A 26,457-nucleotide genomic window follows, 5' to 3' on the forward strand; every position below is an offset into this window, starting at 1 on the left:
TGTCAGATTCAATTGTTTTGAATCCTATTTGCCTCTTGCTTATATTATAATATACTGCTATGAATTTGACTGAATGGTTTTTTAAAACAATGAATTTACAGAAATTCTTTAAAAATTTTCAGTCCATTTACCTAATAAAATTAACTTGTCCAATATAGATGCTGTGGGTATATCATCCATAAATTTATGTGGCAGAGTAGTGGAGATAAAGAACATAGCAAAAGAACAATACTACTTAAAGATCTTAAAAGTGTATGATTCATGCACTATATATATATATATCTCTATATATAGAGAGAGCATACATATATGTATGTGCTTTTTTTATGAATCATCACTAAAACACAGTATTTCGTACCATTCAAAAAAAGGCAAGATTTATTGTGTTTCCACAGTGTTGGTTTTTGGATCCTCTTTGTTTAAAAGAAATCAGTGTAAATAAACTCTTGATTAGATTCTGTTTATTTAAATAGTAACTGTGTAAGTTAACCAGCCTGTGCTATTTCATAATTCTTCAGATTTATAATAATAGCATCCTATATTCCAGGTTTTGTTCTAAGTACTTTCCATTTATCTATCTTTTATAACAAGTTATTTAACTTTATAATAGTGAGATATAGGTATCATTATTATCTTCATTTTACATATGAAGTTCCAGAAGTAGTATGTGATTAAGTAACTTGCCAAAGTTTGCTCCTACTTCTTTTGAGGAGCAAAGGTAGGGTTCTGATGCAGGTGGTCTAGCTCCTGGCTTTTTGCTCTTAACTACCAGGTTGTACCACTTCTTCAGTAGTGGAGGACAGCTGTGAGGATCCAGTGCAGATACTCCCCAAGCCCTGTGCAACACTGACTTTGACTCCTGAATTGATGTCTATTCAGTTTGCCTGAATCATATACAGTTGGATCATACTTAGAAAGTATCAGTGAAGGTTATCAGGAAGACAGTCATTTGCTGTGTCAGACCTTCAGTTAAGTCACAAAGGGCTCTAGCTTCTGTTTACTTAGGGCTCATTCATTCCATTGTTTTAGCTATAACATTATATGTAATTATCCAATGAGGTATATTGTATTCACGGTTGAGATATTGTTGAGAACATTGTTTTACATTATACATTATATTGTATTTACATTTACATTATATTGTCTTCTTTATAAAGACCCATGGAAGACATTTCTCTTATATCTAGTGGGGTGTTGTTTGGTTCTGTTTATATATTTAGTGCACACTGGCCAGTGTTAGGATTGATGCTCTTGCTCCCTTCAGACAGTCTCTGAATTTGTAATTATCGCATCATCAAAGCTGAGTTCTTCACATTTTTTAATTGTTAAATTGATAGTTCAGAAAGTGAATTTGGTCATTTTCTCTGTCAGTTTGAAGTTATGAATGATAAACTCCAAATAGAATCTTTAATATGAGTATTAAAAGTTATGTAGAAGACCTTTTTGGTGGCCCTCTGTTATTCAGAATGGATTTTTTCTGTTACACTCTGTGGGAGCTAAGTTTGAAGTAATAAACATCTGTTTTGAAATTAGCCCTTCCAGAAAACAAAGTCTGCACCCTAAAGAGTAATGCCTAAGTACAGAGAAACACAAGAGCCAAAAACTTTTTTTGTATGTACTTTTCTTTCTCTCTCTCTCTCTGATGCGCTAATAAATATTCTCCCAGGATGATGAGAAAATGTCTTAGAATTTTGTTTTATTTTTATTTGAAGTTAGAGATGCAGATCGGAGTTGCTGAGTTATATTTTTCTTGCTTCCTTATTATAGCCTCTTACTGGTTAAGAAAGAAACAGAGTTTTGCCATTAATCTTACCAGCACTGCATGCTGCAGTTTGTCACAGGAGTGCCTTATTTGTCAACTTTTATGCTCTGGTTACTGAATTTTTAGCTGTTTAATTCTCCTCCTCCAGACTTTTTGTGCTGAGCTAAAATATATAATTATCTTTCCTAGCATGTTGTTTTTAACAACACATTACAGAGTGCACGGGCTAGCAAATATGACATTTTCCTTAAATTCATTAGAGTCACTTTGTTACTTTTATTTTATCTTTCTTATAGTAAAGCTTCATTAATCTCAGTTTCTTTTACTTGGCTAGTAGTTGGTAATCACAAAAATGTAATGGACTATTGATTTAAAATGAAACTAACATGAAAAATACTCCAATAAATGTAAAGCAAAGGGGAAAATGTTGCAAAAATTACACTTGTGGCTATGAGAAAAAAATTAATGGATATATACACACACCCCCCACCTGATATTGCAAATACTGTTTATTGAAAAGCAGCATGAAGCAAACCTAGAGCCTATTATACAAAGTGAAGTAAGTGAGAAAGACAAATATCATATGTTAATGCATATATATGGAATCTAGAAAGATGGTACTGATTAACATACCTACAGGGCAGCAGTGGAGATGCAGACATAGAGAACAGACTTTTGGACACAGTAGGGGAGAGAGAAGGTGGGATGATTTGAGAGAGTAGCACTGAAGCATGCTTACGTATGTAAAGTGTGTGGCTAGTGAGAATTTGCTGTATGAGGCAGGGACCCCAAAGCTGGTGCTCTGTGGCAACCCAGAGGGATGGGGTGGGGAGGGAGGTTTAAGAGGGAGAGGACATAAAGGGAAAAAAAAAGAGGGAGAGGACACATGTATACCTACTGTTAATTCATGTTGATATGTGGCAGAAACCATCACAATATTGTAAAGTAATTATCTTCCATTAAAAATAAGATAAAAGACTATTGGGACTTCCCCGATGGTCCAGTGGCTAAGACTCTGCACTCCCAGTGCAGGGGGCCCAGGTTCGATCCCTGGTTGAGGAGCTAAATCTCACATGCTGCAACTAAGACCTAGCACAGCAAAATAAATAATAAAAATAAATCAATAAAATAAAAGACTTATAAAAAGAAAGCAATGTGGGGTTCGGTGCAGTTGTAGCCAGTCCACTTATCATTTGTCCTCTTCCAGGACTTCAGGTGAGGCCAGTCCCCATCCCATTACTTTCAGAATCTACTCCGTCCTTTTTGTAGAACTTGTCATAAAAGACCACATCTGTGGATGAACCATCTACCACATTTCACAGCTGATGTGAGGCACATATGTAAAGATTAGCAAATTTAGTAAAAATTAAATAATCAATCCTAACAGGTAAATAGAATTAGCACAGTTATTGTATTTAAAAAAGAGAGAATTAAAGAATCAGTGAATTATATAAGTAAGTACACTGTATGAATGGAAACACAGATTGCCAGTCATCAGAGAACTGAAAATAGTGATAGCGTTTATAATTAAATTATATGGGGGGAAAAAAGACAATTGTCCATTGAAACTGTTGAAATTATACATTGCTGATGCTATGTGAATTGGTGCTGTGATGCTTTTTGGAGATAATTTAGTTTTTAAAAATTTTATTTATTTTTTAATTGGTGAAGCATTGCTTTACAATTTTGTGTTGGTGTCTGCTATACAACACGAATCAGCCATAGTTATATATTTATAAAACATCCCTCTCCTTCCTTCCCTCCCCTCCCCCAGCCCACCTCTCTGTGTCACCACAGAGTGCCAGGCTGGACTCCCTGTATTATTTAGCAGTTTCTCACTATGTATTTTACACATGATAGTCTATGTATGTCAGTGCTGTTTTCTCAATTTGCCCCACTCGCACCTTCCCTCACCTTCTTGTGTCCACAGGTCTGTTCTCTACTAGGTTCATCAGTGTATTATTTTTCTAGATGCCATATATATATGTGTGTGTGTTAATATACAATACTTGTTTTTCTCTTTCTGACTCACTTCACTCTATATAAGAAACTCTAGGTTCATCCATCTCTCTCCAACTGACTCAAATTCATTCCTTTTTATGGCGAGTAATATTCCATTGTATAAATGTACCACAACTTCATTATCCATTCACCTGTTGATGGACATCTAGGTTGCTTCCATGTCCTGGCTATTGAAGATGTTGCTGCAGTGATCATTGGGGTTTATGTGTCTTTTTGAATTGTGCTTTTCTTAGGGTATATGCACAGTAGTGGCACTGCTGGGTCATATGGTAGATTTATTCTTAGTTTCTAAAGGAATCTTCATACTGTTTTCCATAATGACTGTATCAGTTTATAGTTCCATCAGCAGTGCAGGAGGGTTCCCTTTTCTCCACATCCTCTCCAACATTTATTTGTAAATTTTTTGGTGATCGCCATTCTGACTGGTGTAAGATGATACCTCATTGTAGTTTTGGTTTGCGTTTCTTTAATAATGAGCAATATTGAGCATCTTTTCATGTGTTTATTGACCATCTTTATGTCTTCTTTGGATAAATGTCTGTTTATAGGTCTTCTGACCTTAATTTGATTGAGTTGTTTGTTTTTCTGATACTGAGCTATATGAGCTACTTATATATTTTGGAGATTAACTCTTTATCAGTTGCTTCATTTGCAATTATTTTTTCCCATTCTGAGGGTTGCCTTTTCACCTTGTTTATAGTTTCCTTTGCTGTGCAAAAGCTTTTAGGTTTTTTAGGTCCCATTTGTTTGTTTTGGTTTTTATTTCCATTAATCTAGGAGGTGGGTTAGAGAGAATCTTGCTGTGATATAGGTCAAAGTGTGTACTGCCTATGTTTTCCTCTAAGAGCTTTATAGTTTCTGGCTTTACTTTTAAGTTTTTAATCCATTTTGAGTTTATTTTTGTGTATGGTGTTAGGAACTGTTCAGATTTCATTCTTTTACACTTAGCTGTTCAGTTTTCCTAGCACTTAAATGACACACTTTTTTTTTTTTTGGTATCTTTTGACTTTAAATAAATTTCTAAACGTAGAATGACTAAGGAATTATTAATAAGTATCCCAAATGGAAAGACTACATAAGGAGATGTTCATTGTGGCCTTACTCATTATAGTGAAATAGTAGTGTTATCCTACAGGAATAGCTAAATAAATTCTGATGTTTCGGCATATTGACACTTAAGTTAGACAAAATGATAATTTTAAAGAGTGACTAGAAACTTAGAACAATGCTATCATATAATTGCATGAAAACAAAATTCAGATCGTATCTATGATGAATATAACTCTAACATTGTTTCTGGGGATTTCCTTGGTGTTTCAGTGGCTAAGACTTCACATCCCAGTGCAGGGGATGCATGTTCAGTTCCTGATCAAGGAGCTGAGATCACATATGCCTCTTGGCCAAAAATCCAGTAATAAATAAATAAAAATAAAAAACAGAAGCAATATTGTAATAAATTCAATAAAGACTTTAAAAATGGTCCACATAAAAAAATCTTAAAATAATAAAGTTATTCTTTGCAGAAGAACTGCAAAATAAATAAAACAGTTATTGAGTGTGGCAGCATTTGTTTAATTACTTTTTTTTTTGTTTCTGCAATACAAGTTTTCAGCCATGTTTTTAAAATATTGAGCATTTTCTTTTTCCTTTCCCTCAATTATCACTACCTAAACCCTTTGGGAAGCAAGGGGCAAGAACTAGATAAAGAAGCAAATTAGCCATGCAGATAAGATGGGAAGATTTAGATACCAGGAAAGAGGAAAGGATAAATTGTTAATAGTCCATTTATTTTTTTCTACTTCATCAAAGTCTCCGTACTACCTGCTCTCATATTGGTATTGTCTTTAAGAAGCAGTGTGTCATAGGGATTCAGCAGAGTTGAGGCCAGAAGACTGATTCAAATTCTGACTCTATCCCCTTGTTAGCTAACTGACTTCCAGCAAATAATTTAACTTCCTCAACACTTTTTATCTGTAAAAAGTATTGGGCAAATTAATTAGGATAGTATATATAATATGAGATTTTTCTAAACATAAAGCTTTACGCAAATATTGTTGCTATTTTTAATAAACCTTGGAAGTTGAAATAGAAAGATGAGATATACTTAGAAGACTGAATTTAATGGATGGTTGGAATGTTCCTAAAAGTATTTTTCCCCATTCTCTTACAGGGATCTTTTATTTAGCCAGGTGTATGATAAATTAAGTGAGAATTCAGTGGCCAAAGGAGTGTTTCTGGAGTGCCTTGAACCGTATATTTTAAGTGATAAATTGATGGGGATCACACCCCAGGTAATGAAAGACTTGATTGTTCATTTCCAAGATAAAAAGTTAATGGAAAATGTGGAAGCCCTCATTGTACATATGGATATCACCAGCCTAGATATTCAGCAGGTGAGTTTATAGGCAGTCTACTAAATTATGGAATAGACATCATTCCTTTATTGATTATATTTATCTGATTTTATTAGGCCTCACTCTATATCAACCCGAATTATTTTTGAGCACTTTTTGGTAATAAGAGGTCTCATAAACTTGTATTTATCAGTATATTTCTTTGAAGTGTTCTTTATTGGGAGCTAGATTAGAAAATCCTGCAAGCCTTTGGTTTCTTTGATATCCCCCAGACCTCTTCACATGGAGTTTATATTTGGTAGTTGCTCAGTAAATAATTATTGGCTGATCCTCCTTCATCAGTTTGTTCACTACTGCAGTTTTCATCCTGCAAATGAATTTCAACTATAAGTACTTTCACATGAATAATAGAATATTTTTACTTTTGAGAGTATGAAGCCATTTTTTTGAAAAGTTAGTTTGCATGTCCAGAGTTGATAACTTTCATACATTGTTTTGAAATACAGAGCATAGTATAAAAAGCAAATTTTCGGACATTTTAGCTTGATTAGCCAACCTGTTGTTTGATAAAATGCTTCCAGCATATCTGAGGTCTCCAGAACAAGTATTAAGTCCTTAATTGAGGAGCAAATATGTATCTGACCTAAGACACTTCACTAACTCTTCATTTAACTCTTCAGTTTCACATTAGTCCAGTTATGAGCGAAGGCACAAAGATACCAAGGGGCTGAGCCCTATGATCTAAAATACGAGTGACTTACAAAGTTAGAAGGACCAATAGGTTTTTTTTTTTTTTTTAATGTGGAAAATCACATGGAAATGAAGGGTTTGAAAAATGATTCTTGTTTTCTTCCTGGAAGCTCTGTATGAATGCCTGTGAGTTTGCAAAAACCAGTTCCTCTTCTATATATGCCTTTCTGTCACATGGGTAAGTTGGCATAATCTTCACATCTGACATTAGGTCCATTGATTTGAGAGCATGTTATCATTCTAGCTTTATTTACCTGTCACTGATATAAGAGAAATTTCTAATTTCTTCTCCTTCCAACATTTTTAGCTTTTTCTCCAACACTGGGTTAGTATATCTACTCTTTTTCATGTTAAAAAAGCAGTTTAAACAATCTCCCCCTCAGATTCCTTTCTCTCTGTATCAAATCTTCTACTTCTTCCTCTTGCCTTACCTCCACATCTCATTTCCCCCTTGCAGCTGGATTCCTTCCTTCCCCTGCTCTTTCTCTCCTTTCTTTCCCACATTTTGAAAGTATTTTCTAGATTGCTTCTTCTATTTCATTCACATCCTAATAATTCTTCAACTTTGCTTTCACTAGAGTCTGTAATGACCTCCATGTCCACTATATCAAATGGCATTTCCCAAATTCCTTCAACAGCATTTATTCATTAATTCAAGAAGAATTTATTGAGTGACAGGCTCTAAGTATGCTTTCATGAACCCAGTAGACAAGGCTTGTCCTCTCATAAGGCTTACATTAGCAAAAAAAAGAAAAAGGTTTGACAGTAAGAGACAAACAAGTAAACAAACCAAAATATCCAAAACAAATGTTCTGTTAAAAGTGAAACAGGCAATAGGTAAAGAGAGAATGAGAGATTATCTTAGATTGTTATAGAAAACTTTCTTGAGAAAGTAGCATTGAGTCTGATTGATTCTGGAATCTGAATTGCAAGAGGAATCAGTAATGCAAAGATCTTGGAGGAGAAGATTGTTATGGGTAAAATCAACAACTGATGCAAAAAAGCAAAAAAAAAGCTGTGCCTTGGGTATTAACATGCTTAGTCACTCAGTCATGTCTGACTCTTTATGACCCCATGGACTGTAGCCCACAAGCCTCCTCTGTCCATAGGATTCTCCAGGCAAGAATACTAAAGTGGGTTGCCATGCCCTCCTTCAGGGGATCTTTCTGACCCAGGAATTGAACCCAGGTCTCCTGTGTCTCCTGCATTGCAGTCTGATTCTTTACCATTGAGCCACAGGGGAAGCCCTTTGGTGTTAAAGTTACAAATGAAAGAAAAACAACTTGGTTGAAAAAGAGAGGTAGCTCTTTTAGAGCAGGGTACATTTTTCTATTTTATTCTGAGTGTTATGTGAAATCCTCAAAAGATTTTAAATGAGATTACTTTGATTTGCTTATGGGTAGCAGAATGAGAGATAGGGACCTAGTAGAGAAGAAGCAAGGAAATTGGTTAAGAGCTAGTCAAAAGGAGGTATACTGGCCAGAGATGGTAGTGGTGATGTGAAGAGAGATGGCTTGACTTTGGGAATGTTTTGTAGGTAGAACTCATTTTCTGATGAATCAGACCTGAAGGTGTAGAAGGAGAGAATTTAAGACTCTTGCCTAATATTTTGGCTTGAGAAGCAAGGTGGATAGTAATTCCTTTAAGAAGATTGGAAGACTGGGATAGATCTGAGTGTAGGAGACAAATCAGAAGGTATATTTTGCAGTTTTATTTTGAGATACTACTAGACATAGACATTTAGGTGAAGATATCAAGTCAGTGGCTGAATATGTGGGTCAGAGGGGAGGTTAGGGAAGCTATAAAGATGTGTATGACCTTGACACTGGCTGAGAGGATGAGAAGAGGACCCAGAACATGCCTTTGTCTGGGAAAACTCTTCCATGACACCTCACTTCCATTTTCCCTCTGAACCTCTTTGGCTGTTCCTTACCATTCTCCTTCTTTGACCTCTGCTCTTCTACTTCAGTCTTCTTTCACTTAAGTACTATAATTTAGCTCTCATAGGAACAGAGTATGATGTACTACATACTTCAAGTCAGGGCTTCGCAGGTGACTCAGTGGTAAAAAAAAAAAAAAAAATCCACCTGCTAATGTTGGAGACATGGATTCGATTCCTGGGTCAGGAAGATCCCCTGGAGGAGGAAATGACAACCCACTCCAGTGTTGTTGCCTGGAAAATTCCATGGACAGAGGAGCCTGGCGGGCTATAGTCTATGGTGTTGCAAAGAGTTGGACACGACTGAGCAACTGAACTTGATCCTTCAAGTCATCTCTGTTCCTCTTCTATTTTCTCAAATTGATTTCTATCCATCGTTAACCACTTCAAGCTCCTTTCATCCTTTCTGCTCCTTCTGCCTGCAAAACCCCTCACTTCCACCTCTGCCTTTGGCTTACATACGTGCATCTCTTGTCGTTGTTTAGTCACTCAGTTGTGTCCAACTCTGCGACCCCGTGGACTCCAGCACTCCAGGGTTCCCTGTGCTCCACCATCTCCCAGAGTTTGCTCAAACTCATGTCCATTGAATTGGTGATGCCACCCAACCGTCTCATCCTCTGTCGCCCCTTCTCCTCTAGTCTTCAGTCTTTCCCAGCATTGGGTCTTTTCCACTGAGTCGGCTCTTCACATCAGGTGGCCAAAGTGTTGGAGCTTCAGCATCAGTCCTCCCAGTGAATATTCAGGGTTGATTTCCTTTAGGATTGACTGATTTGATCTCCTTGCTGTCCAAGGGACTCTCAAAAGCCTTCTCCAGCACCACATTTCGAAGGCATCAGTTCTTTGGCACTCAGCTTTTTTTATTGTCCAGCTCTCACATCCATACGTAACTACCAGAAAAACCACAGCTTTGACTATATGGACCTTTGACGACAAAGTAATGTCCCTGCTTTTTAATATTCTGTCTAGGTTCGTCATAGCTTTTCTTCCAAGAACCAAGTGTCTTTTAATTTCATGCATCCGTTAGGTCCTAACTTAAATATTGCTCCCTTAGGGATGACTTTCTGAATACTCCAGACCAAGACAGTTTCCTTTATAGACTTACCACATTTGTAAATGAACTATTTGCATAATTGAGTATCTTCCCCAAGTCATGATTCACATACCATTTTGTGCCCCTTTTGGTGAGTGTCCAGGATGAATGGAAGTGCTGTCAGGGTAGAGACTAGATCTGGATTTGTCTTACCTATTATCCCAATGCTGAGGAGAGGACCTGAATATAAATGTTTAGTAAATATTTGTAGAACTAGTGACCAAAGGTCACTAGAATGGATATGGAAAGGGGGAGGATAGAGAAGAAATAAAATCATATATTGGAGGATGTTTAAAAGTAGCTATTATACTATTTAAAGTAATGTTGAACCTACAACAGCTCTTCCCCTGGCATTGTGTTTGAGTACTTTAATTTCAGGTTTTTTTCAGAGAAGGAATAAGAAAAATTAGGAAAGAGAATTCAAAATCTTACCCATAATTAAAGCTTTGAGGAAAATAATTGGTAAGACTTACTAAATTGTGTGGACCAAGCGACATTTCCTTTTTACAGATAGTTCTCATGTGTTGGGAAAATCGACTATATGATGCTATGATCTATGTCTACAACAGAGGCATGAATGAATTTATTAGTCCAATGGAGGTAAGATTCTTCCTAATTTGTACACATATTTTATATTGTCTATTAATATCTTTTCCCTTCTCTCCATTTGCTTTGAATAGTTTGTTTTCATCCAGTCACTTTAAATTGTCTTGTAGGTTTATTAGACTTGCACCCATTGTTGTTCAGGACTTTAGATAGTCTTTATAATTTTATACCTTCATATACCTATATGCCATTGCATTCTTTTTATCTGCATAAGTTTTAGGTATTTAATCCCAGGGAACAACAGATAAAAGCCTGTGAGACTTTTTTTTTTTAAGTTTTGTTTTCTAAAAGATTTTCATATTATTGTAGCTTTTCCGAAAGTTACAAGAAATTTATTCTATACTGTAGAATAGAATGTTTATTAATTATTTATTAATGAATATTAATAAATAATTTATTTATTAATAATCATTCTATTCTATAATAGAGTAATAATCTATTACTATGTATGGAGTAATGGTACTATTGAGTAATGCTGTTTTGTAGCTATATTCTGCTAGGGTAAACTCCTGAAAATGGTGAGAGGTCGTTATTTGTTAATAGCTAATTTGTTGCTTTTCCCATTTCAGAATTTTCTAGCATTCATTAGAATTTCTTATTATCCTTACCTTTAGAAAAGAGCACCTAAAAAGCATTTGGGTTTATTTTTAAAAGAAACAAACCTGTCTCCATCATGTTAGTTCCTTTAAATTTGAAGACAGAATTAAGGGTTATGGATTGTGGATATGTCAGGAAGATCCCTTGGAGGAGGAAATGGCAATCTACTCCAGTATTCTTGCCTGAAGAATCCCATGGACAGAGGAGCCTGGTGGGCGATGGTCCATAGGGTCTTAAAGAGTCAGGCATGACTGAAGCGACTTAGCACGCATGTAGCTCCCTGCCAGCCCACTGTGTTATTGCAGTGCCTTCATTACCTGGGTCAGAAGATCCAGGCGTCTCCTGAAGGCATCAGTCAACATTTTTGCATGTTTAATGAACATCCAAAAGCATTTACAGTTTTTAAGTCAGCAGTCATTCCATGATATTTCAGTTTTCTTTTCACTTGGAAGGTGAATATCCCTCTAATTCATAATTCCTTAACTTTTGTGTACTTCTTTTCTCTTGGTCATTTTCCAGATGAGTGCCACAGCCTTCCCACACTGGTTTTGATTTTGATTGTCTGTGTTTCAAATAAGTATTCTTAACATTTGAACACTTCTCAGCTGCCTCTTCAGTGAGGTCCATGACCTCTGTGCATGCAAAAATGTTCTCCATTTTTAAACCACAATTAAACTATTAAACCACAATTAGGAAGAATTAATGCAGTTTCTAGTTTCTCTCAAAATAATCCCTGCAAACAGATTCTGATTTGATGCATTCTATGTTGATAAAAATGGTTGTGGGGTTTTTGTTATTGCTGCTTTTGAAGTTTTTGTTTTGTGTGGATTTTTTATTGCTCAGAATCTGGTTTGTATTTATAGCTATGCATCTCAGATGGAACACTTTACTGTTGAGGTTGCCTTGGTTTTTTTTTTTTGAGTAGTTTTCAAGTTTAATGACTTTCAGCAGGAGCTTGGTGTTTGTTATTAAATAGTTATTTGGAGATTTTAGCAGCGGGAAGTTAGAGACATCCTGTGATTGCCCTTTTATAATTCTCTGCCTGTAAAGAAATCACTATTCAGTGTTTAAAGTTTAGTTATTTCAGTTTAAAGAGGTCCAAATTAGAAGAATCTGAAAAAGAATAGATATATGTATATGTATAACTAAATCACTTTGTTGTACACCTGAAACTAACACTGTTGTAGCCACGCATTCCAGGAAGCAAACTCACTCAGAGGACATTGGAGCTAGTGGAGTGCAGTTTATTACACCGGCGGGCCCAGGACAGAGTCTCCCTTAGCCCCAAGGACCCCGACCGACTTTTGTGAAAACGTTATATTCCTTAAGTGTACTGCTCAAGCCCACGTTCCCATATTCCTTAAACCTAGACTGGAAAGTGTTAAAGGGAGATACAGTCAGGTTACAGCCATGATTCATAATCAGAAGGATCAGCTAGTTATACATTGTAGCCTACCCCAATGGGTGCCATAAAGATGACAAAGGTGACTGACTACGTAGGGGATTATCACATTCTTTTTGGCAATGGGAAATCTTGGTTTGGAATCTGGTGTTTATCACTCCGGGAGACCAGTTTGGCCGTAGTTATGTTATCCCCTTGGCTACCAGGCACATAGTCCAAAGCTCACTGAAAGTGCAAGATGGAGTTTCCTTCTTTTTCAAGATGGAGTCAGCTCAGCCTGTTCCTTTCCTCCCTTAACACAACATTGTAAGTCAACTATACGCCAATGTGAACTAAAAATTTTAAAAAAAGAGGAACTGTATTGCCTTTTGAAATTTTCTAGTTTTTCTAGAATGAAAGACAGTGTCACCATATTTGAGATGATTACCATAGTCTCTGAAATCTTTCCTTAGTTCTAGTTTTGGCCGGTTCTGATGTAATAGTGCCTTGTGTTGGGAGGGAAAACTTTTCCTCTACCAACTGAAATCCAAATGGTGGGGAGAAGACTGAATTAACTGACAATGAACAGATTGACAGGGGAAAAGACAAGGTTTATTCACACTTGTACTGGGAGAACTCAGAAATGAGTGAATCACTAAACAGTCAGAGGGAGAGGCTTATCTACCAGTTTAACGAAACTTGGAGTGTGAGGAGGGAGGGATTTAGGTTTCCTGGGAAAATATGAAGAGCTTTATCAGGCTTTTGATGCTAATGAATAGTTGGATTTGCCCCACTTCCCAGTGCTTAGGGTCTGTCTTCTCCCAAACAGTAAACTTCCTTTCAGGAAGGCCAGCGTAGTTTTGCCATTAATCTTGTATTTTCATAGGCTCTGCTTCCATTTCGACGTCTTTTTCTGTGACTGCTGATTGTTCACATGTTTTCAGCTTACAGTAGTCTTTCTTATTATTTTGGTGGGCTACTAATCCTTTGATTTGCTTACTATTTTTTAAAAAATAAAGCTCTTTTAGGAGTCTAAGCATAGCTTATATTAGAAATAATGTTCTCAACAAAGACTTTCTTCTAACTGGTATTTGTTAAATAGTTTCTTTCAGTGAGGAATATGACAACAATGATTATTTCCTAGTGATCCTGCTGAAGCAGTTTATGTCCACATTAAAAGTTTTTATATTTAATCTTAATAGCAAATGACTAATTCAATAAGAGAAAGGTGATTATAGCATAAGATGTTAATTATTTTTTGAAATTTTTTTAAAAGATGATGTTGATTGTTCTTCTATTAATTTTCATGCAGAAACTTTTCAGAGTCATTGCACCTCCTTTGAATGCAGGAAAGACGCTAACAGGTATTAATTTTCTAAGCCTTAATGTTTTTCTCTTTTTGGTGATTAAAAATATTATTTAAATAACAGATTTCACCAATTTTATGTGTATGGTGTGAATTTTGATAATTGTACATGATCATATAACAACTGACATATTCAAATTGTAGAAGGAGCTATATAATTCTGTACTAAAAGGTTTCCTCCTGTCCCTTGTACTCTATTCCCCACAGTCCCATCCCCTGGCATTTTCTGACCTACTGTTTTTTTTTTTTTAACTACTGTTCATGTAAATAGAATTACATAGTATTTAATTTTGGTGTTTTATTTATTTCACTTAGCACAGTGTTTTTGAGATTCATCCATGTTGTTGCATATATAATTTTGTTCCCTTTAGTTGCTGAAAATGGTAATCCGTGAGTTGGATATAATGTCATTGGTTTATCTACTCATGAGTTGAAGGACATTCCAGTTGCTTCTGTTTTGGAGCTATTATAAGTAATGCTGCTCCATTTGTGAATGAGTTTTGTTATGTTTGTAATTAAACTGTTTATTTTGAGGAAATTGTAGATTCACATGTAATTGTATGAAATGACACAAGAGATCCTGTATACTGTTTACCCATTTTCCCTCAGTGATAACATCTTGCAAAACTAAAGCAGAGTATCACAAGCAAATATTCACATTGATACAGTCACAAATACTCACATTGATACAGAACAGTTTCATCACCACAGGTATCCCTTATGTTTTTCTTATCCCCCATTGCTGACCCCTAGCTGTGAATAAGTCTTCTTGGGCATGTGTTCATTCTTCTCGGACATCTATCTAGAATTAGAATGGACGGATTGTATAGTAAATATATGTTTTACTTTCTGAAGTATTGCTGTTTGGTTTTTCAAAATGAGTATACTGTTTTACATTCCCATCAGCAGTATGAGAGAGTTCTGATAGCTCCATATCTTTGCAAGCACTTGGTATTGTCAGTCTTTAAAAGTATTTAGCTATTCTAAGTGGGTGGATAATGGTATCTCATTGTGGTTTAAATTTTTATTTCCCTCATGGTTAGTGATGTTCAGCATCTTTTCATGTGCTTTTGCCCATTCACGTACCTTTTTTTGTATGAATCATCCATTTAAATCTTTTAACACTTTCTAGAAAGGTAGAGAAGAGGTATTATTTGACATCATATTATTGAGCTCTGGGTATGTGAAATCTCGACCAGAGCCTTTTAGAGTCCTTATGTAGTCTGGATACAAGGCCTTTTTAAATATGTGTTTCACAAAATTTTTTGCCCAGTCTGTTGCTTACTGTTTTGTTTTCTTAACTGTGTTTTTCAAAGAACAAAAGTTTTCAGTCTTCATGAGGTCCATTTTACTTATTTTGTTTTTCTGTAGTTTTCAACTTTTGGTGTTCTGTTTAAGAAATCTTTGTCCAACTCAACATCATAAAGATTTTATCTTTTGTTTGCTTCTAGCTATATAATAGTTTTCATATTTGTGTTCAGGTTTGTAATACATTTTGAGTCAGTTTTCATATATGATACAAGATGAAGTTCAGGGACTTTTCCCTCTGTAGTTATCAGTTCCCCTACCATTTTTTGGAAAGATTATCTTGTTTCTAGTGAATTATCTGCACACCTTTTTTGAAAATGTTTTTTTTTTTTTTGCAAAAAGTTGATTTTTGTCTTAAGTCAACTGACTATGAGTTTATTTCCAAACTTTCTGTTACGTTCCATTGGCCTGTATGTCCGTGCTTAGTTGCTTCAGTTGTGTCCAACTCTGCGACCCTATGGACGGTATCCCACCATGCTCCTCTGTCCATGGGATTCCTCCAGGTAAGAATACTGGAGTGGGTTGCCATTTCCTCCTCCAGGGGATCTTCTCGACCAAGGGATTGAACTCGTGTCTCGTACCTCTCCTGCATTGGCAGGCGGGTGCTTAACCACTAGTGCCACCTGAGAAGTCCAGTGCCAATAATATACTGTCTCGGTTGTAACTTTGTAGTAGGTCTTAAGATCAAGTATCTTTAGTCTTCCAGCTTTATTCTTTTTCAGAATAAAAGGCCCTTTGCCTTCTTGAATGACCTTAAAATCCGCTTATCAGTTTCTTTTAAAAAGCTTACTTGAATTTTGTTTGGAATTGCATTGATTCTATAGGTTAGTTTTGGTGGGGAGGGGATTGCCATCTTAATGTAGAGTCTTCTAATCTATGGATGTATATTTTCCATTTATTTTGGTCTTAAAATCAGTTTGTTTTCTCAACTTCTGCAGAAGGACAGCTGGGTGGGACTTTGATAAAGATTGCATCAATTTAGGAAGTGTTGCTATCTTAGCATTATTACGTCTTCCACTTCCATTAACACAGTCTATCTTTCCATTTGTTTGGTCTTGTTTAATTTCTTTCAGTGTTGCGGTTTTCAGTGTACAAGTCATTTACTTCTTTTGCTGAATATATTCCTAGTTTATTTAGTTTGATGCCATTGTAAATGGATTTTTTTAAAAGTTCATTTTCAGAATGTTCATTGGTAGTGTATAGAAATAAAATTTATATATATATATATATATATATATATATATATGTTTGGCTATACCAGAGGCTTCCGGGATCTGAGTTTCCCAACTGGATTTGAACCCCAGCCCCAGAAGTGAGTGTTGAGTCCTAACAATTGGACTACCAGGGAATTTGCAGTAAAGTTGATTATATTGATCTTGTATCTGCATCCTTCATTCACTAGTTCAAATTTTTAAAATGGATTCTTTGGAGTTTTTCACCTATATGATCATGTCATCTGTTAATAAAGTTAATTTTACTTCTTCCTTTCTGATCTGAATTCATTTCATTTTTCTTCCTTAATTGATCTGGCTAGAACCTCCAATACAGTGTTGAGCAGAAGTGGCAAGAATGGACATCCTTAGCTTTTTTCTATCTAAGGGGGAAAGCATTCAATTTTTTACCATTAAGTTCAGTTCAGTCACTCAGTCGTGTCCTACTCTTTGCAACCCCATGAACCGCAGCACGCCAGGCCTCCCTGTCCATCACCAACTCCCAGAGTTTACCCAAACTCATGTCCATTGAGTCGGTGATGCCATCCAACCATCTCATCCTCTGTCATTCCCCTTCTCCTCCTGCCCTCAGTCTTTCCCAGCATTAGGGTCTTTTCAAATGAGTCAGCTCTTTGCATCTGGTGGCCAAAGTATTGGAGTTTGAGCTTCAACATCAGTCCTTCCAATGAACACCCAGGACTGATCTCCTTTAGGATAGACTGGTTGGATCTCCTTGCAGTCCAAGGGACTCTCAAGAGTCTTCTCCAACACCACAGTTCAAAAGCACCAATTTTTCGGTGCTCAGCTTTCTTTATAGTCCAACTCTTACATGCATACATGACCACTGGAAAAACCATAGCCTTGACTAGATGAACCTTTGTTGACAAAGTAATGTCGCTGCTTTTTAATATGCTGTCTAGGTTGGTCATAACTTTGCTTCCCAGGAGTAAGTGTCTTTTAATTTCATGGCTGCAGTCACGATCTGCAGTGATTTTGGACCCCCCCCGCCAAAATAAAGTCTGCCACTGTTTCCACTATTTCCCCATCTATTTCCCATGAAGTGATGGGACCGGATGCCATGAATATGATGTTAATTGTGGGTTTTTCATAGATGGCCTTATCATTTTGAGAAAGTTGCCTTCTGTTCCTAATTTGAGTGTTTTTAACATGGAATGGTTGGATTTTATCAACTGCTTTTTTTTTTTTTGCATCTGTTAAGATAATCTTGTGGATTTTATCCTTTATTTTATTGATATGGTTTATAAAGTTGATTCATTTTTGTATGTTAAGTCAGTCTTATGTTCTTGGAATAAATCTCACTTGGTCACAATATAATTGTTTTTACATGTTGTAAGATTGAGGTTGCTAAATTTTTCTGAGAATTTTTTATGGCTGTCTTCATAAAAGATTTTGTTCTATACTTTTCTCATATCTTTTCTTTTTTGTTCTTAGTATCAAGTATATTTGGATATCTTGTTATACTTGGTCATGAAATGAGTTGGGAAGTGTTCACTCTTCTGTCTTTTGGAACAGGTTTTGAAGGATTGGTGTTAATTCTTTAAATATGCGGTAGAATTCATTAATAAAACCGTGTGAGCCTGGAATATTTTTTGTTGGAAGTTTTTAAATTACTAGTTCAGTCTCTGCTTGTTAAGTCTGTTCAGATTACTCATTTCTTCTTGAGTCAGTTTTGGTAGTTTTTGTATTTCTAGGAGTTTGTCCATTTAATTTATCATCTAATCTGTTGACATATAGTGGTTATGGTGTTCTCTTAACAATTCTTTCTGTTTCTATAAGGTTTATAGTGATGTCTGTTATTACTAATATTTGTAATTTGAGTCTTCTCTCTTCTTGATCTGTCTAGCTAAAGGTTTGTCAATTTTATTGTTTTTTCCCCAAAGAACTAATTTTGATCTTAGTGATATTATTTTTCTTTGCTCTTTCATTTATTTCTGCTTAGCCTTTATTATTTACTTCATCTTGCCTTGGGTTTATGTATTTATTTTTTTTTGTTTCTTGAGGTGAAAGTCTAGATTATTGATTTGAAATCTTTCTTACTTTTTTTTTTTAAAATAGGTGTTTATAGCTGCAAATATCTCTAAGCAATGCTTTAGCTGTGTTCCATAAGTTGTGTCTGTTGTATCTTCATTTTCATTCATCTTGAAGTATTTTATAATTTGCCTTGAGATATTGGTTATTTCGAAGAAGGCAATGGCAACCCACTCCAGTACTCTTGCCTGGAAAATCCCATGGACGGAGGAGCCTGGTAGGCTGCAGTCTGTGGAGTCGCGAAGAATTGGACATGATTGAGCGGCTTCACTTTCACTTTTCACTTTCATGCATTGGAGAAGGAAATGGCAACCCACTCCAGTGTTCTTGCCTGGAGAATCCCAGGGAGGCAGAGCCTGGGGGGCTGCCATCTATGCGGTCACACAGCATCAGACACAACTGAAGCGACTTAGCAGCAGCAGCAGCAGCTTTGGTTATTTTGAAGTGTGTTGTTTAATTTCCACCTATTTTTGGATTTCTCACACTTCCTTCTGATACTGATTTCTCACTTTTTCCCATTGTACTTAGAGAACATACTTTATGTTGTTTCTGTTTTTTTAGTTTATTGAAACTTATAGCCAAACATATTCTGGAGAATATCCCAGGTGCACTTGAAGATAATGAATGTGGTTTGTTGTTGAGTAAAATGTTCTATAGATGTGTGTTAGGTTTAGTTGGCTTATAGTTTTGTTCAAGACTTCTATTTCCTGTTCATCTTCTTCTAATTGTTCTATCCATAATTGAAAAATAAGTATTGAAGTATCTAAATGTTATTGTTGAAATATCTATTTCTTATTTTAGGTCTGTCAGCTTTTATTTTACTTTGGAGTTCTGATGCTGCATTAGACAGTTTACAATTCTGCCTTATTAGCCTTTACTTCCTGCTTGTGCAGATCCTTAAAGTCAGGCATAGGTTGTAAATCTTTTCAGGTCTTTCCTGCATGTGTCCACAGCCCTTTAACTGTACATGTCCATGTACTTCTAGAGTTCCAGAAGTATTTTGGAGATTTTGAAAGCCCTTGAAGACCTCCATTCTCCAGTTTTTCTTTTTAAATTTTCTGGTGGGTCTTTAATCAGTTCCTTCTTGTGCACTGCCTCTGGCACCTGTAAAGTTAAATATCCTTTGAGGATAGTGCTGTTTGCTTCAAGTAAGCTCTGAGTCAGGAAAGAAAAAGATAAGCCCTAGAATGGAGCTTTTAAGTGAGCTACCAGATAGGTTAGACAGTGATAGCTCTCTAAAGGATGGGCTTTCGGGGTACTCCAAACCCATTTTGCCCCCTTGAATGGTTGCATGGGTGCTGGTTTTCACAGCTACCACAGTTGCAAGGCTGTTTGTTGGTTTCAAAGCTACGGTGAAGCTGGGAAAAAGTGAGTGGGACTAGGTAATGTTAAACCACTGTGAAGCTCACTGTTCTTACTGAGATTCAGGCATTTTCCTTGAATTAAACATTCCTAGGATTATTGGAAGACTTAAGTAATTTCGAGAGTTCTGGAAAAGTTGATTTTGATCATATCTGCCAGTGTTCTCTTTGCTTTCATGGAGGAGCAGATTATTGGAGGTTTTCCTTCCATCATCTTATAGGTCAGTCCCTCTGGCTTTTGTTTTTGTTTGGTTTGGCCTTTTTCCTCTCTGTCCTTGTCCTTGGATAGTTTCTGTTGCTCTGCCTTCAGGTTCACTCTCTTTCATGTCAACTCAGCTGTTAAATCCATTCTGAATATTTGTCTTTCATGATCATATTTTATAGTTCTGTAATTTTCACTAGGTTCTTTTTTTATTGCTTCTGTTTCTCTCCAGCATCTCTTCATTTATCTGTTCAAATTTTCATGTGTTGAAACATATTTTGTTTTGTTTCATTGAGGATAAAAGCTGATTTAAAATTCTTATCACTTCTAACGTTTTGTTCATTTCAGGTTTGGACTTGATTTTCTTTTCCCTTAAGACAAACATAATATGTTTTATTTTCTTGTTTCATCACATGAAATATGATGAAATATTTTAGATTGTATCCTGGATATTTGAATGTTACATTATGGAGATTCTGGATTCTTGTTATTTTTTCCACCAATAATTTTTTCTTGTCGTTTTATCAGGTAATTTTCTTGGTTGTGCTTGAATTGCAAACTCTGTTTCTGTTGTGACTCCAGTTTCTTCTCAAAAGGTACTTTGTCCTTAGCTGGTTTGCTTTGATTCTGTTCCATCTGTGTGGCTTAAGGGTCAGTCAATAATGAGGGTAATCAAGTTTGAAGATCCTCTTTCTGGCTTACCTTTTTATAAGATTCTGCTTGACTGTTCACATCACCTAACTTCTCTAGCTCCCCAACCAGAAAGATTGCTGGTTTTCCCACGTGAGCCCCCAGCTGCTACTATGCTTGGCACACAGACTGCACTTGGTCTCAGACTGCAAACCTCCAGTGATGGTAATTTACTTGTGCACGTCCCTGTCTCCTCTCCTCTGAGCACACGAACTCCACACCAAAGCCAACTACTCTAGGACCTTCGGGGTGAACTCTCGTCTTGGTTCTGACTTTTTCTCTCTAGATGAGCTGCTCTGACTGTTGTTCATACACAGCAGCTTAGGGATTAGTCACTAATATGGGTAGATAGTTTGAAGATCCCCTCTTTGACTCTTTTATTTTGAGATTTCACTGGTCTCTTCCACATTCATGGTTTCCTTCACTTTTCTGGTACCCTCTCCCAGAAAGATTAGTTTTCCTTCTGTTACAGCCTCTCTGTGCAGTTACTTGCCTGGGTGCCAGTCTGTCCTGTTCCCAGTGAATGTGAACTTCCTGCCAGATTTGTCTACTACTTCTGTTCCCTCTTCAGTACCTTCAGGTAGCTTTTCATATAATGTCCAGGTTTTGTAGTTTTTTCTTTCTGTAAGGACAGGAGCAGGGAAGATCATTTGGTAGAGTCTTAATCCCTCATTATTCTTAGTCCCTTTTCAGTAGCCCTGAAACTAATCCTTTTGAAACAAACTTGAAAATTACCTTTCATGTATATGTGGAGCAAAAATGAAAGCAGAATATAAAAAACTCCATGTTCTGGTTCATAAAGCACAACAAATTTAAAAGAATAGAAATCATGTAAATCCTGCTCTCAGACCATAATGGAATTAAACTAGAAAATACTAAGAGAAAGAAAGCTGCTGCTGCTGCTAAGTCACTTCAGTTGTGTCTGACTCTGCGCGACCCCAGAGACGGCAGCCCACCAGTCTCCCCTGTCCCTGGGAGTCTCCAGGCAAGAACACTGGAGTGGGTTGCCATTTCCTTCTCCAATGCATGAAAGTGAAAAGTGAAAGTGAAGTCGCTAGCCGTGTCCGACTCTTGGCGACCCCATGGACTGCAGCCTACCAGGCTCTTCCATCCATGGGATTTTCCAGGCAAGAGTACTAGAGTGGGTTGCCATTTCCTTCTCCAGAAAGAAAGCTGGGAAGTCTCCAAATACTTGGAGATTAAACAACACACTTCTAAATAATACATGGACAAAGGAGAAATCTCAAGAGAAATTTAACAGTATTTTGAAATAAATGAAAATACTTACAAAAATTTGTGAGAGGCAGCTAACACAGAGCTTCAAGGAAAATTTATAACATTGAATGCATATGTTAGAGAAGAAGAAAGATCTAAAATCAATACTCTAAGCTTTACCTTAGGAACTTAGAAAAAGAAGAACAAATTAGATCAAAGTTAGCAAAAGAAAAATAATGAAAATTAGAATAGAAATTAATAAAACTGAAAATAAGAAATCAGTTGAGAAAATTGTTGATTTTGAGGGTGTTTGGTGAAAACCAAAAGCTCTTTCTTTGAAAAGATCAATAAAATCTGAGCCTCTAGCCGGGCTAGCTTGTATAAAAAGAAGACACAAAATTACTAATGTCAGAAATGGAAGAAGGGATAGCTGTCCAAATCCTATGGGCATTAGAAGAGTAATAATAAGAGTATTATGCACAATTCTATGCCCATAAGTTTGATAACCCTAATGAAACAGGCCAATTTTTTGTAAGATACAATTTGCCCAAACTCACACAAGAAGAAATAGGTAATCTGAATAAGCCTGTACCTATTAAAGAAATTGAACCAGTAATGAATAACCTTCCAAAACAGAAAACACTAGGTCTAGTGTGTTTCACTGATGAATTTTGCTAAACTTAAATTTAAGGGAGAAGTTATACCAATTGTCTACAATCTCTCAGAAGACAGAACTCAGGGAGTATTTTCTAGCTTTTTCTATGAGGCCTGATACCAAAACCAAGACATTGTAAGGAAATAAAACTTAGAGACCAGTATTTCTCATGAATATAAAAACAAAAATTCTCAGCAAAATATTAGCAAATTGTCAAGTTATAAAAAGAATTATACACCACAACTAAGTGAGGTTTATCCCAGGTGTGCAAGGCTGCCTCAACATTTGAAAGTCAGTTAATGTATTTCATCACATCACTAGAATGAGAGAAGAAAAATCACATGATCATATCAGTAGATGCTGAAAAAGCATTTAACGAAGTTCAACTCCTATTCATGATAAAAACTCTCAGCAAATTAGGAATAGAGGAAGACTTGTGGAACTTGATAAAGAACATCTACAAAATACCTACAGCTAATGTATTTACTGGTGAGAAATTTAGTGCTGAGGAGCAAGGCAAGGATGTCCTTTTCTTACCACTGCTTTTCAACATCATACTGAAAGTCTTAGCTAGTGCAGAAAGATAAGGAAATAAAAGGTATATGGATTGGAAAGGAAGAAATAAAACTGTTTACAGGTAACATGATCATTTATGTAGAAAGTCTGAAATAATTGACCCCAAAACTCCTGAAACTGATTAGCAGTTGTTGCAAGTTTGCAGATACAAAGTTAATATACAGAAGGCAGTCACTTTACTGTATACCTTCTGTGAACAAGTGGAATTCAAAAATAAAAGCACACTGCCATTTATCCGTTAAGTTCAGTTGCTCAGTCATGTCTGACTTTTTGCATCCCCATGGACTGCAGCACGCCAGGCTTCCCTGTCCATCACCAACTCCCGAAGCTTGCTCAAACTCATGTCCATCAAGTCGGTGATGCCATCCAACCATCTCATTTTCTGTTGTCCCCTTCTCCTCCTGCCTTCAACCTTTCCCAGTATCACGGTGTTTTCCAGTGAGTCAGTTCTTTGCATCAGGTGGCCAAAGTATTGGAGCTTCAGCTTTAGCGTCTGTCCTTCCAATGAATATTCAGGACTGATTTCCTTTAGGATAGACTGGTTTGATCTCCTTGCAGTCCAAGGAACTCTCAAGAATCTTCTCCAACACCACAATTCAAAGGCATCAATTCTTTGGCGCTCAGCTTTCTTTATAGTCCAACTCTCACATCCATATATGACTGCTGGAAAAACCATAGCTTTGACTAGATGGACCTTTGTTGCCAAAGTAATGTCTCTGCTTTTTATTTATTTATTTATTTATTTATTTTTTGTCTCTGCTTTTTAATATGCTGTCTAAGTTGGTCATAACTTTTCTTCCAAGGAGTAAGTGTCTTTTTAATTTCATTGTATTTCATGGTATAAATACCATTTATATTAGTACCCTTATGTATAAATCTGACAAAGTATGTACAAGATCTAAATGAGGACAACTACAAAACTCTGATGAAAGATATCAAAGAACTCAAGAAATGGAGAGATATTCTGTGTTCATGGATAGGAAGACTCAATGCTGTCATGATGTCATTTTGTACCAGATTGGTCTACAGGTTCAGTGCAATCCCAATCAAAATCCCAGCAACTTATTTTTTGGATATTAATAGTCTTATTCTGAAATGTTTATGGAGAAGCAAAAGACTCAGGTTAGCTAAAACAGTATTGAGAGAGAAGAACAAAGTTGGAGGACTGACACTACCTAACTTCCAGATTTAATGTAAACCTACTATAATCAAGACAATGTGGTGTTGGCAAAAGAATAAAAAAAATAGATTGGTAGAACAAAATAGTTCAGAAATAGACTCTCATAAACATCGTGGACTGATCTTTGAAGAAGCTTTTGGTGTAAAGATAGTCTTTTCAACAAATGGTGCTGGAAAAATTGGATATCCACGTGCAAAGTGGCAGCTTTTTAATATGCTGTCTAGGTTGGTCATAGCTTTTCTTCCAAGGAGCAAACCTGAATCTAGTGAATCTAGACACAGACCTTACACTTTTCGCAAAAATTAACTCACAGTGGACCATAGACCTAATGGGAAAATGCAAAACTGTAAAGTATCTAGAAGACAACACAGGCAGTAATTTAATTGACTACTGTAGTCATGGTAATGAATGTTTAGATACAGCACTATCCATGAAAGAAAGATTATTATCCATGAAAGAAGTAATTGATAAGCTGTGCTTCTCTAAAAGTAAAAACTTCTGCTCTGCAAATGACAACAAGAGAATGAGAAGGTAATCCAGACTGGGAGAAAATATTTTACAGAAGACTCTTACCCAAAATATATATAAATAACTCTTAAAACTTGACAATAAGAAAATGAATAACCCATTAAACAATGAACAAAGACTTGAACAGACATCTCAAAGGAGATATACAGATGGCAAGTAAGCATATTGAAAGATGTTCAGCACCATTAGGGAATTACAGATTAAAACAGCGATGGGGTGCCAGCACACACCCCCATTCAGTTCAGTTCAGTCGCTCAGTTGTGTCCGAGTCTTTGCGACCCCGTGAATCACAGCACGCCAGGCCTCCCTGTCCATCACCAACTCCCGGAGTCTCCCCAAACCCATGTCCATCGAGTCAGTGATGCCATCCAGCCATCTCATCCTCTGTCATCCCCTTCTCCTCCTGCCCCCAATCCTTCCCAGCATCAGGGTCTTTTCCAGTGAGTCAGCTCTTCGCATGAGGTGGCCAAAGTGTTGGAGTTTCAGCTTCAACATCAGTCCTTCCAATGAACACCCAGGACTGATATCCTTTAAGATGGACTGGTTGGATCTCCTTGCAGTTCAAGGGACTCTGAGTCCAAGAGTCTTCTCCAACACCACAGTTCAAAAGCATCCATTCTTCAACACTCAGCTTTCTTCACTGTCCAATTCTCACATCCATACATGACCACTGGAAAAATCATAGCCTTGACGAGACAGACCTTTTTTGGCAAAGTAATGTCTCTGCTTTTAAATATGCTATCCAGGTTGGTCATAACTTTCCTTCCAAGGAGTAAGTGTCTTTTAATTTCATGGCTGCAATCACCATCTGCAGTGATTTTGGAGCCCAGAAAAATAGTCTGACACTGTTTCTGCTATTTTCCCGTCTATTTTCCATGAAGTGATGGGGGCCATATGCCATGATCTTCGTTTTCTGAATGTTGAGCTTTAAGCCAACTTTTTCACTCTCCTCCTTCACTTTCATCAAGAGGCTGTTTAGTTCCTCTTCACTTTCTGCCATAAGAGTGGTGTCGTCTGCATATCTGAGGTTATTGATATTTCTCCTGGCAGTCTTGATTCCAGCTTGTGCTTCATCCAGCCCAGCATTTCTCATGATGAACTCTGCATAAATGTTAAATAAGCAGGGTGACAATATACAGCCTTGACGTACTCCTTTTCCTATTTGGAACCAGTCTGTTGTTCCATGTCCAGTTCTAACTGTTGCTTCCTGACCTGCATATAGGTTTCTCAAGAGGCAGGTCAGATGGTCTGGTATTCCCATCTCTTTGAGAATTTTCCACAGTTTATTGTGATCCACACAGTCAAAGGCTTTGGCGTAGTCAAGAAAGCAGAAATAGATGTTTTTCTGGAACTCTCTTGCTTTTTTGATGATCCGGCGGGTGTTGGCAATTTGATCTCTGGTTCCTCTGCCTTTTCTAAAACCAGCTTGAACATCTAGAAGTTCACAGTTCACGTATTGCTGAATCCTGGCTTGGAGAATTTTGAACATTACTTTACTAGCGTGTGAGATGAGTGCAATTGTGCGGTAGTTCGAGCCCCCATTAGAATGGCTGAAATCTGAAACGGCAACACCACCAAATGCTGACTAGGATGTGGAGCAATAGGAACTCCCATT

The 26,457-nt window shown here is 36.7% G+C and overlaps 1 protein-coding gene and 1 non-coding gene across 6 annotated transcripts in view; both read left to right on the forward strand.

The window, feature by feature from the left end:
• VPS8 (VPS8 subunit of CORVET complex) overlaps positions 1-26,457 on the forward strand; it is a 287,556-nt gene that overhangs the window by 86,348 nt on the left and 174,751 nt on the right. For all 5 annotated transcript variants that reach the window (XM_043874824.1, XM_043874826.1, XM_043874823.1 and 2 more), the window contains 3 exons: positions 5,955-6,177; positions 10,428-10,517; positions 13,814-13,865. In XM_043874824.1, the coding sequence (XP_043730759.1) occupies positions 5,955-6,177; positions 10,428-10,517; positions 13,814-13,865 (365 nt within the window). The remainder of the gene's footprint in view (positions 1-5,954; positions 6,178-10,427; positions 10,518-13,813; positions 13,866-26,457) is intronic.
• On the forward strand, positions 2,752-2,824 carry TRNAG-CCC. The gene has a single exon. It is a non-coding gene; the product is annotated as a tRNA-Gly (tRNA).

Source organism: Cervus elaphus, chromosome 19 (assembly GCF_910594005.1).
Source record: "Cervus elaphus chromosome 19, mCerEla1.1, whole genome shotgun sequence".
Classification (NCBI taxonomy): domain Eukaryota; kingdom Metazoa; phylum Chordata; class Mammalia; order Artiodactyla; family Cervidae; genus Cervus; species Cervus elaphus.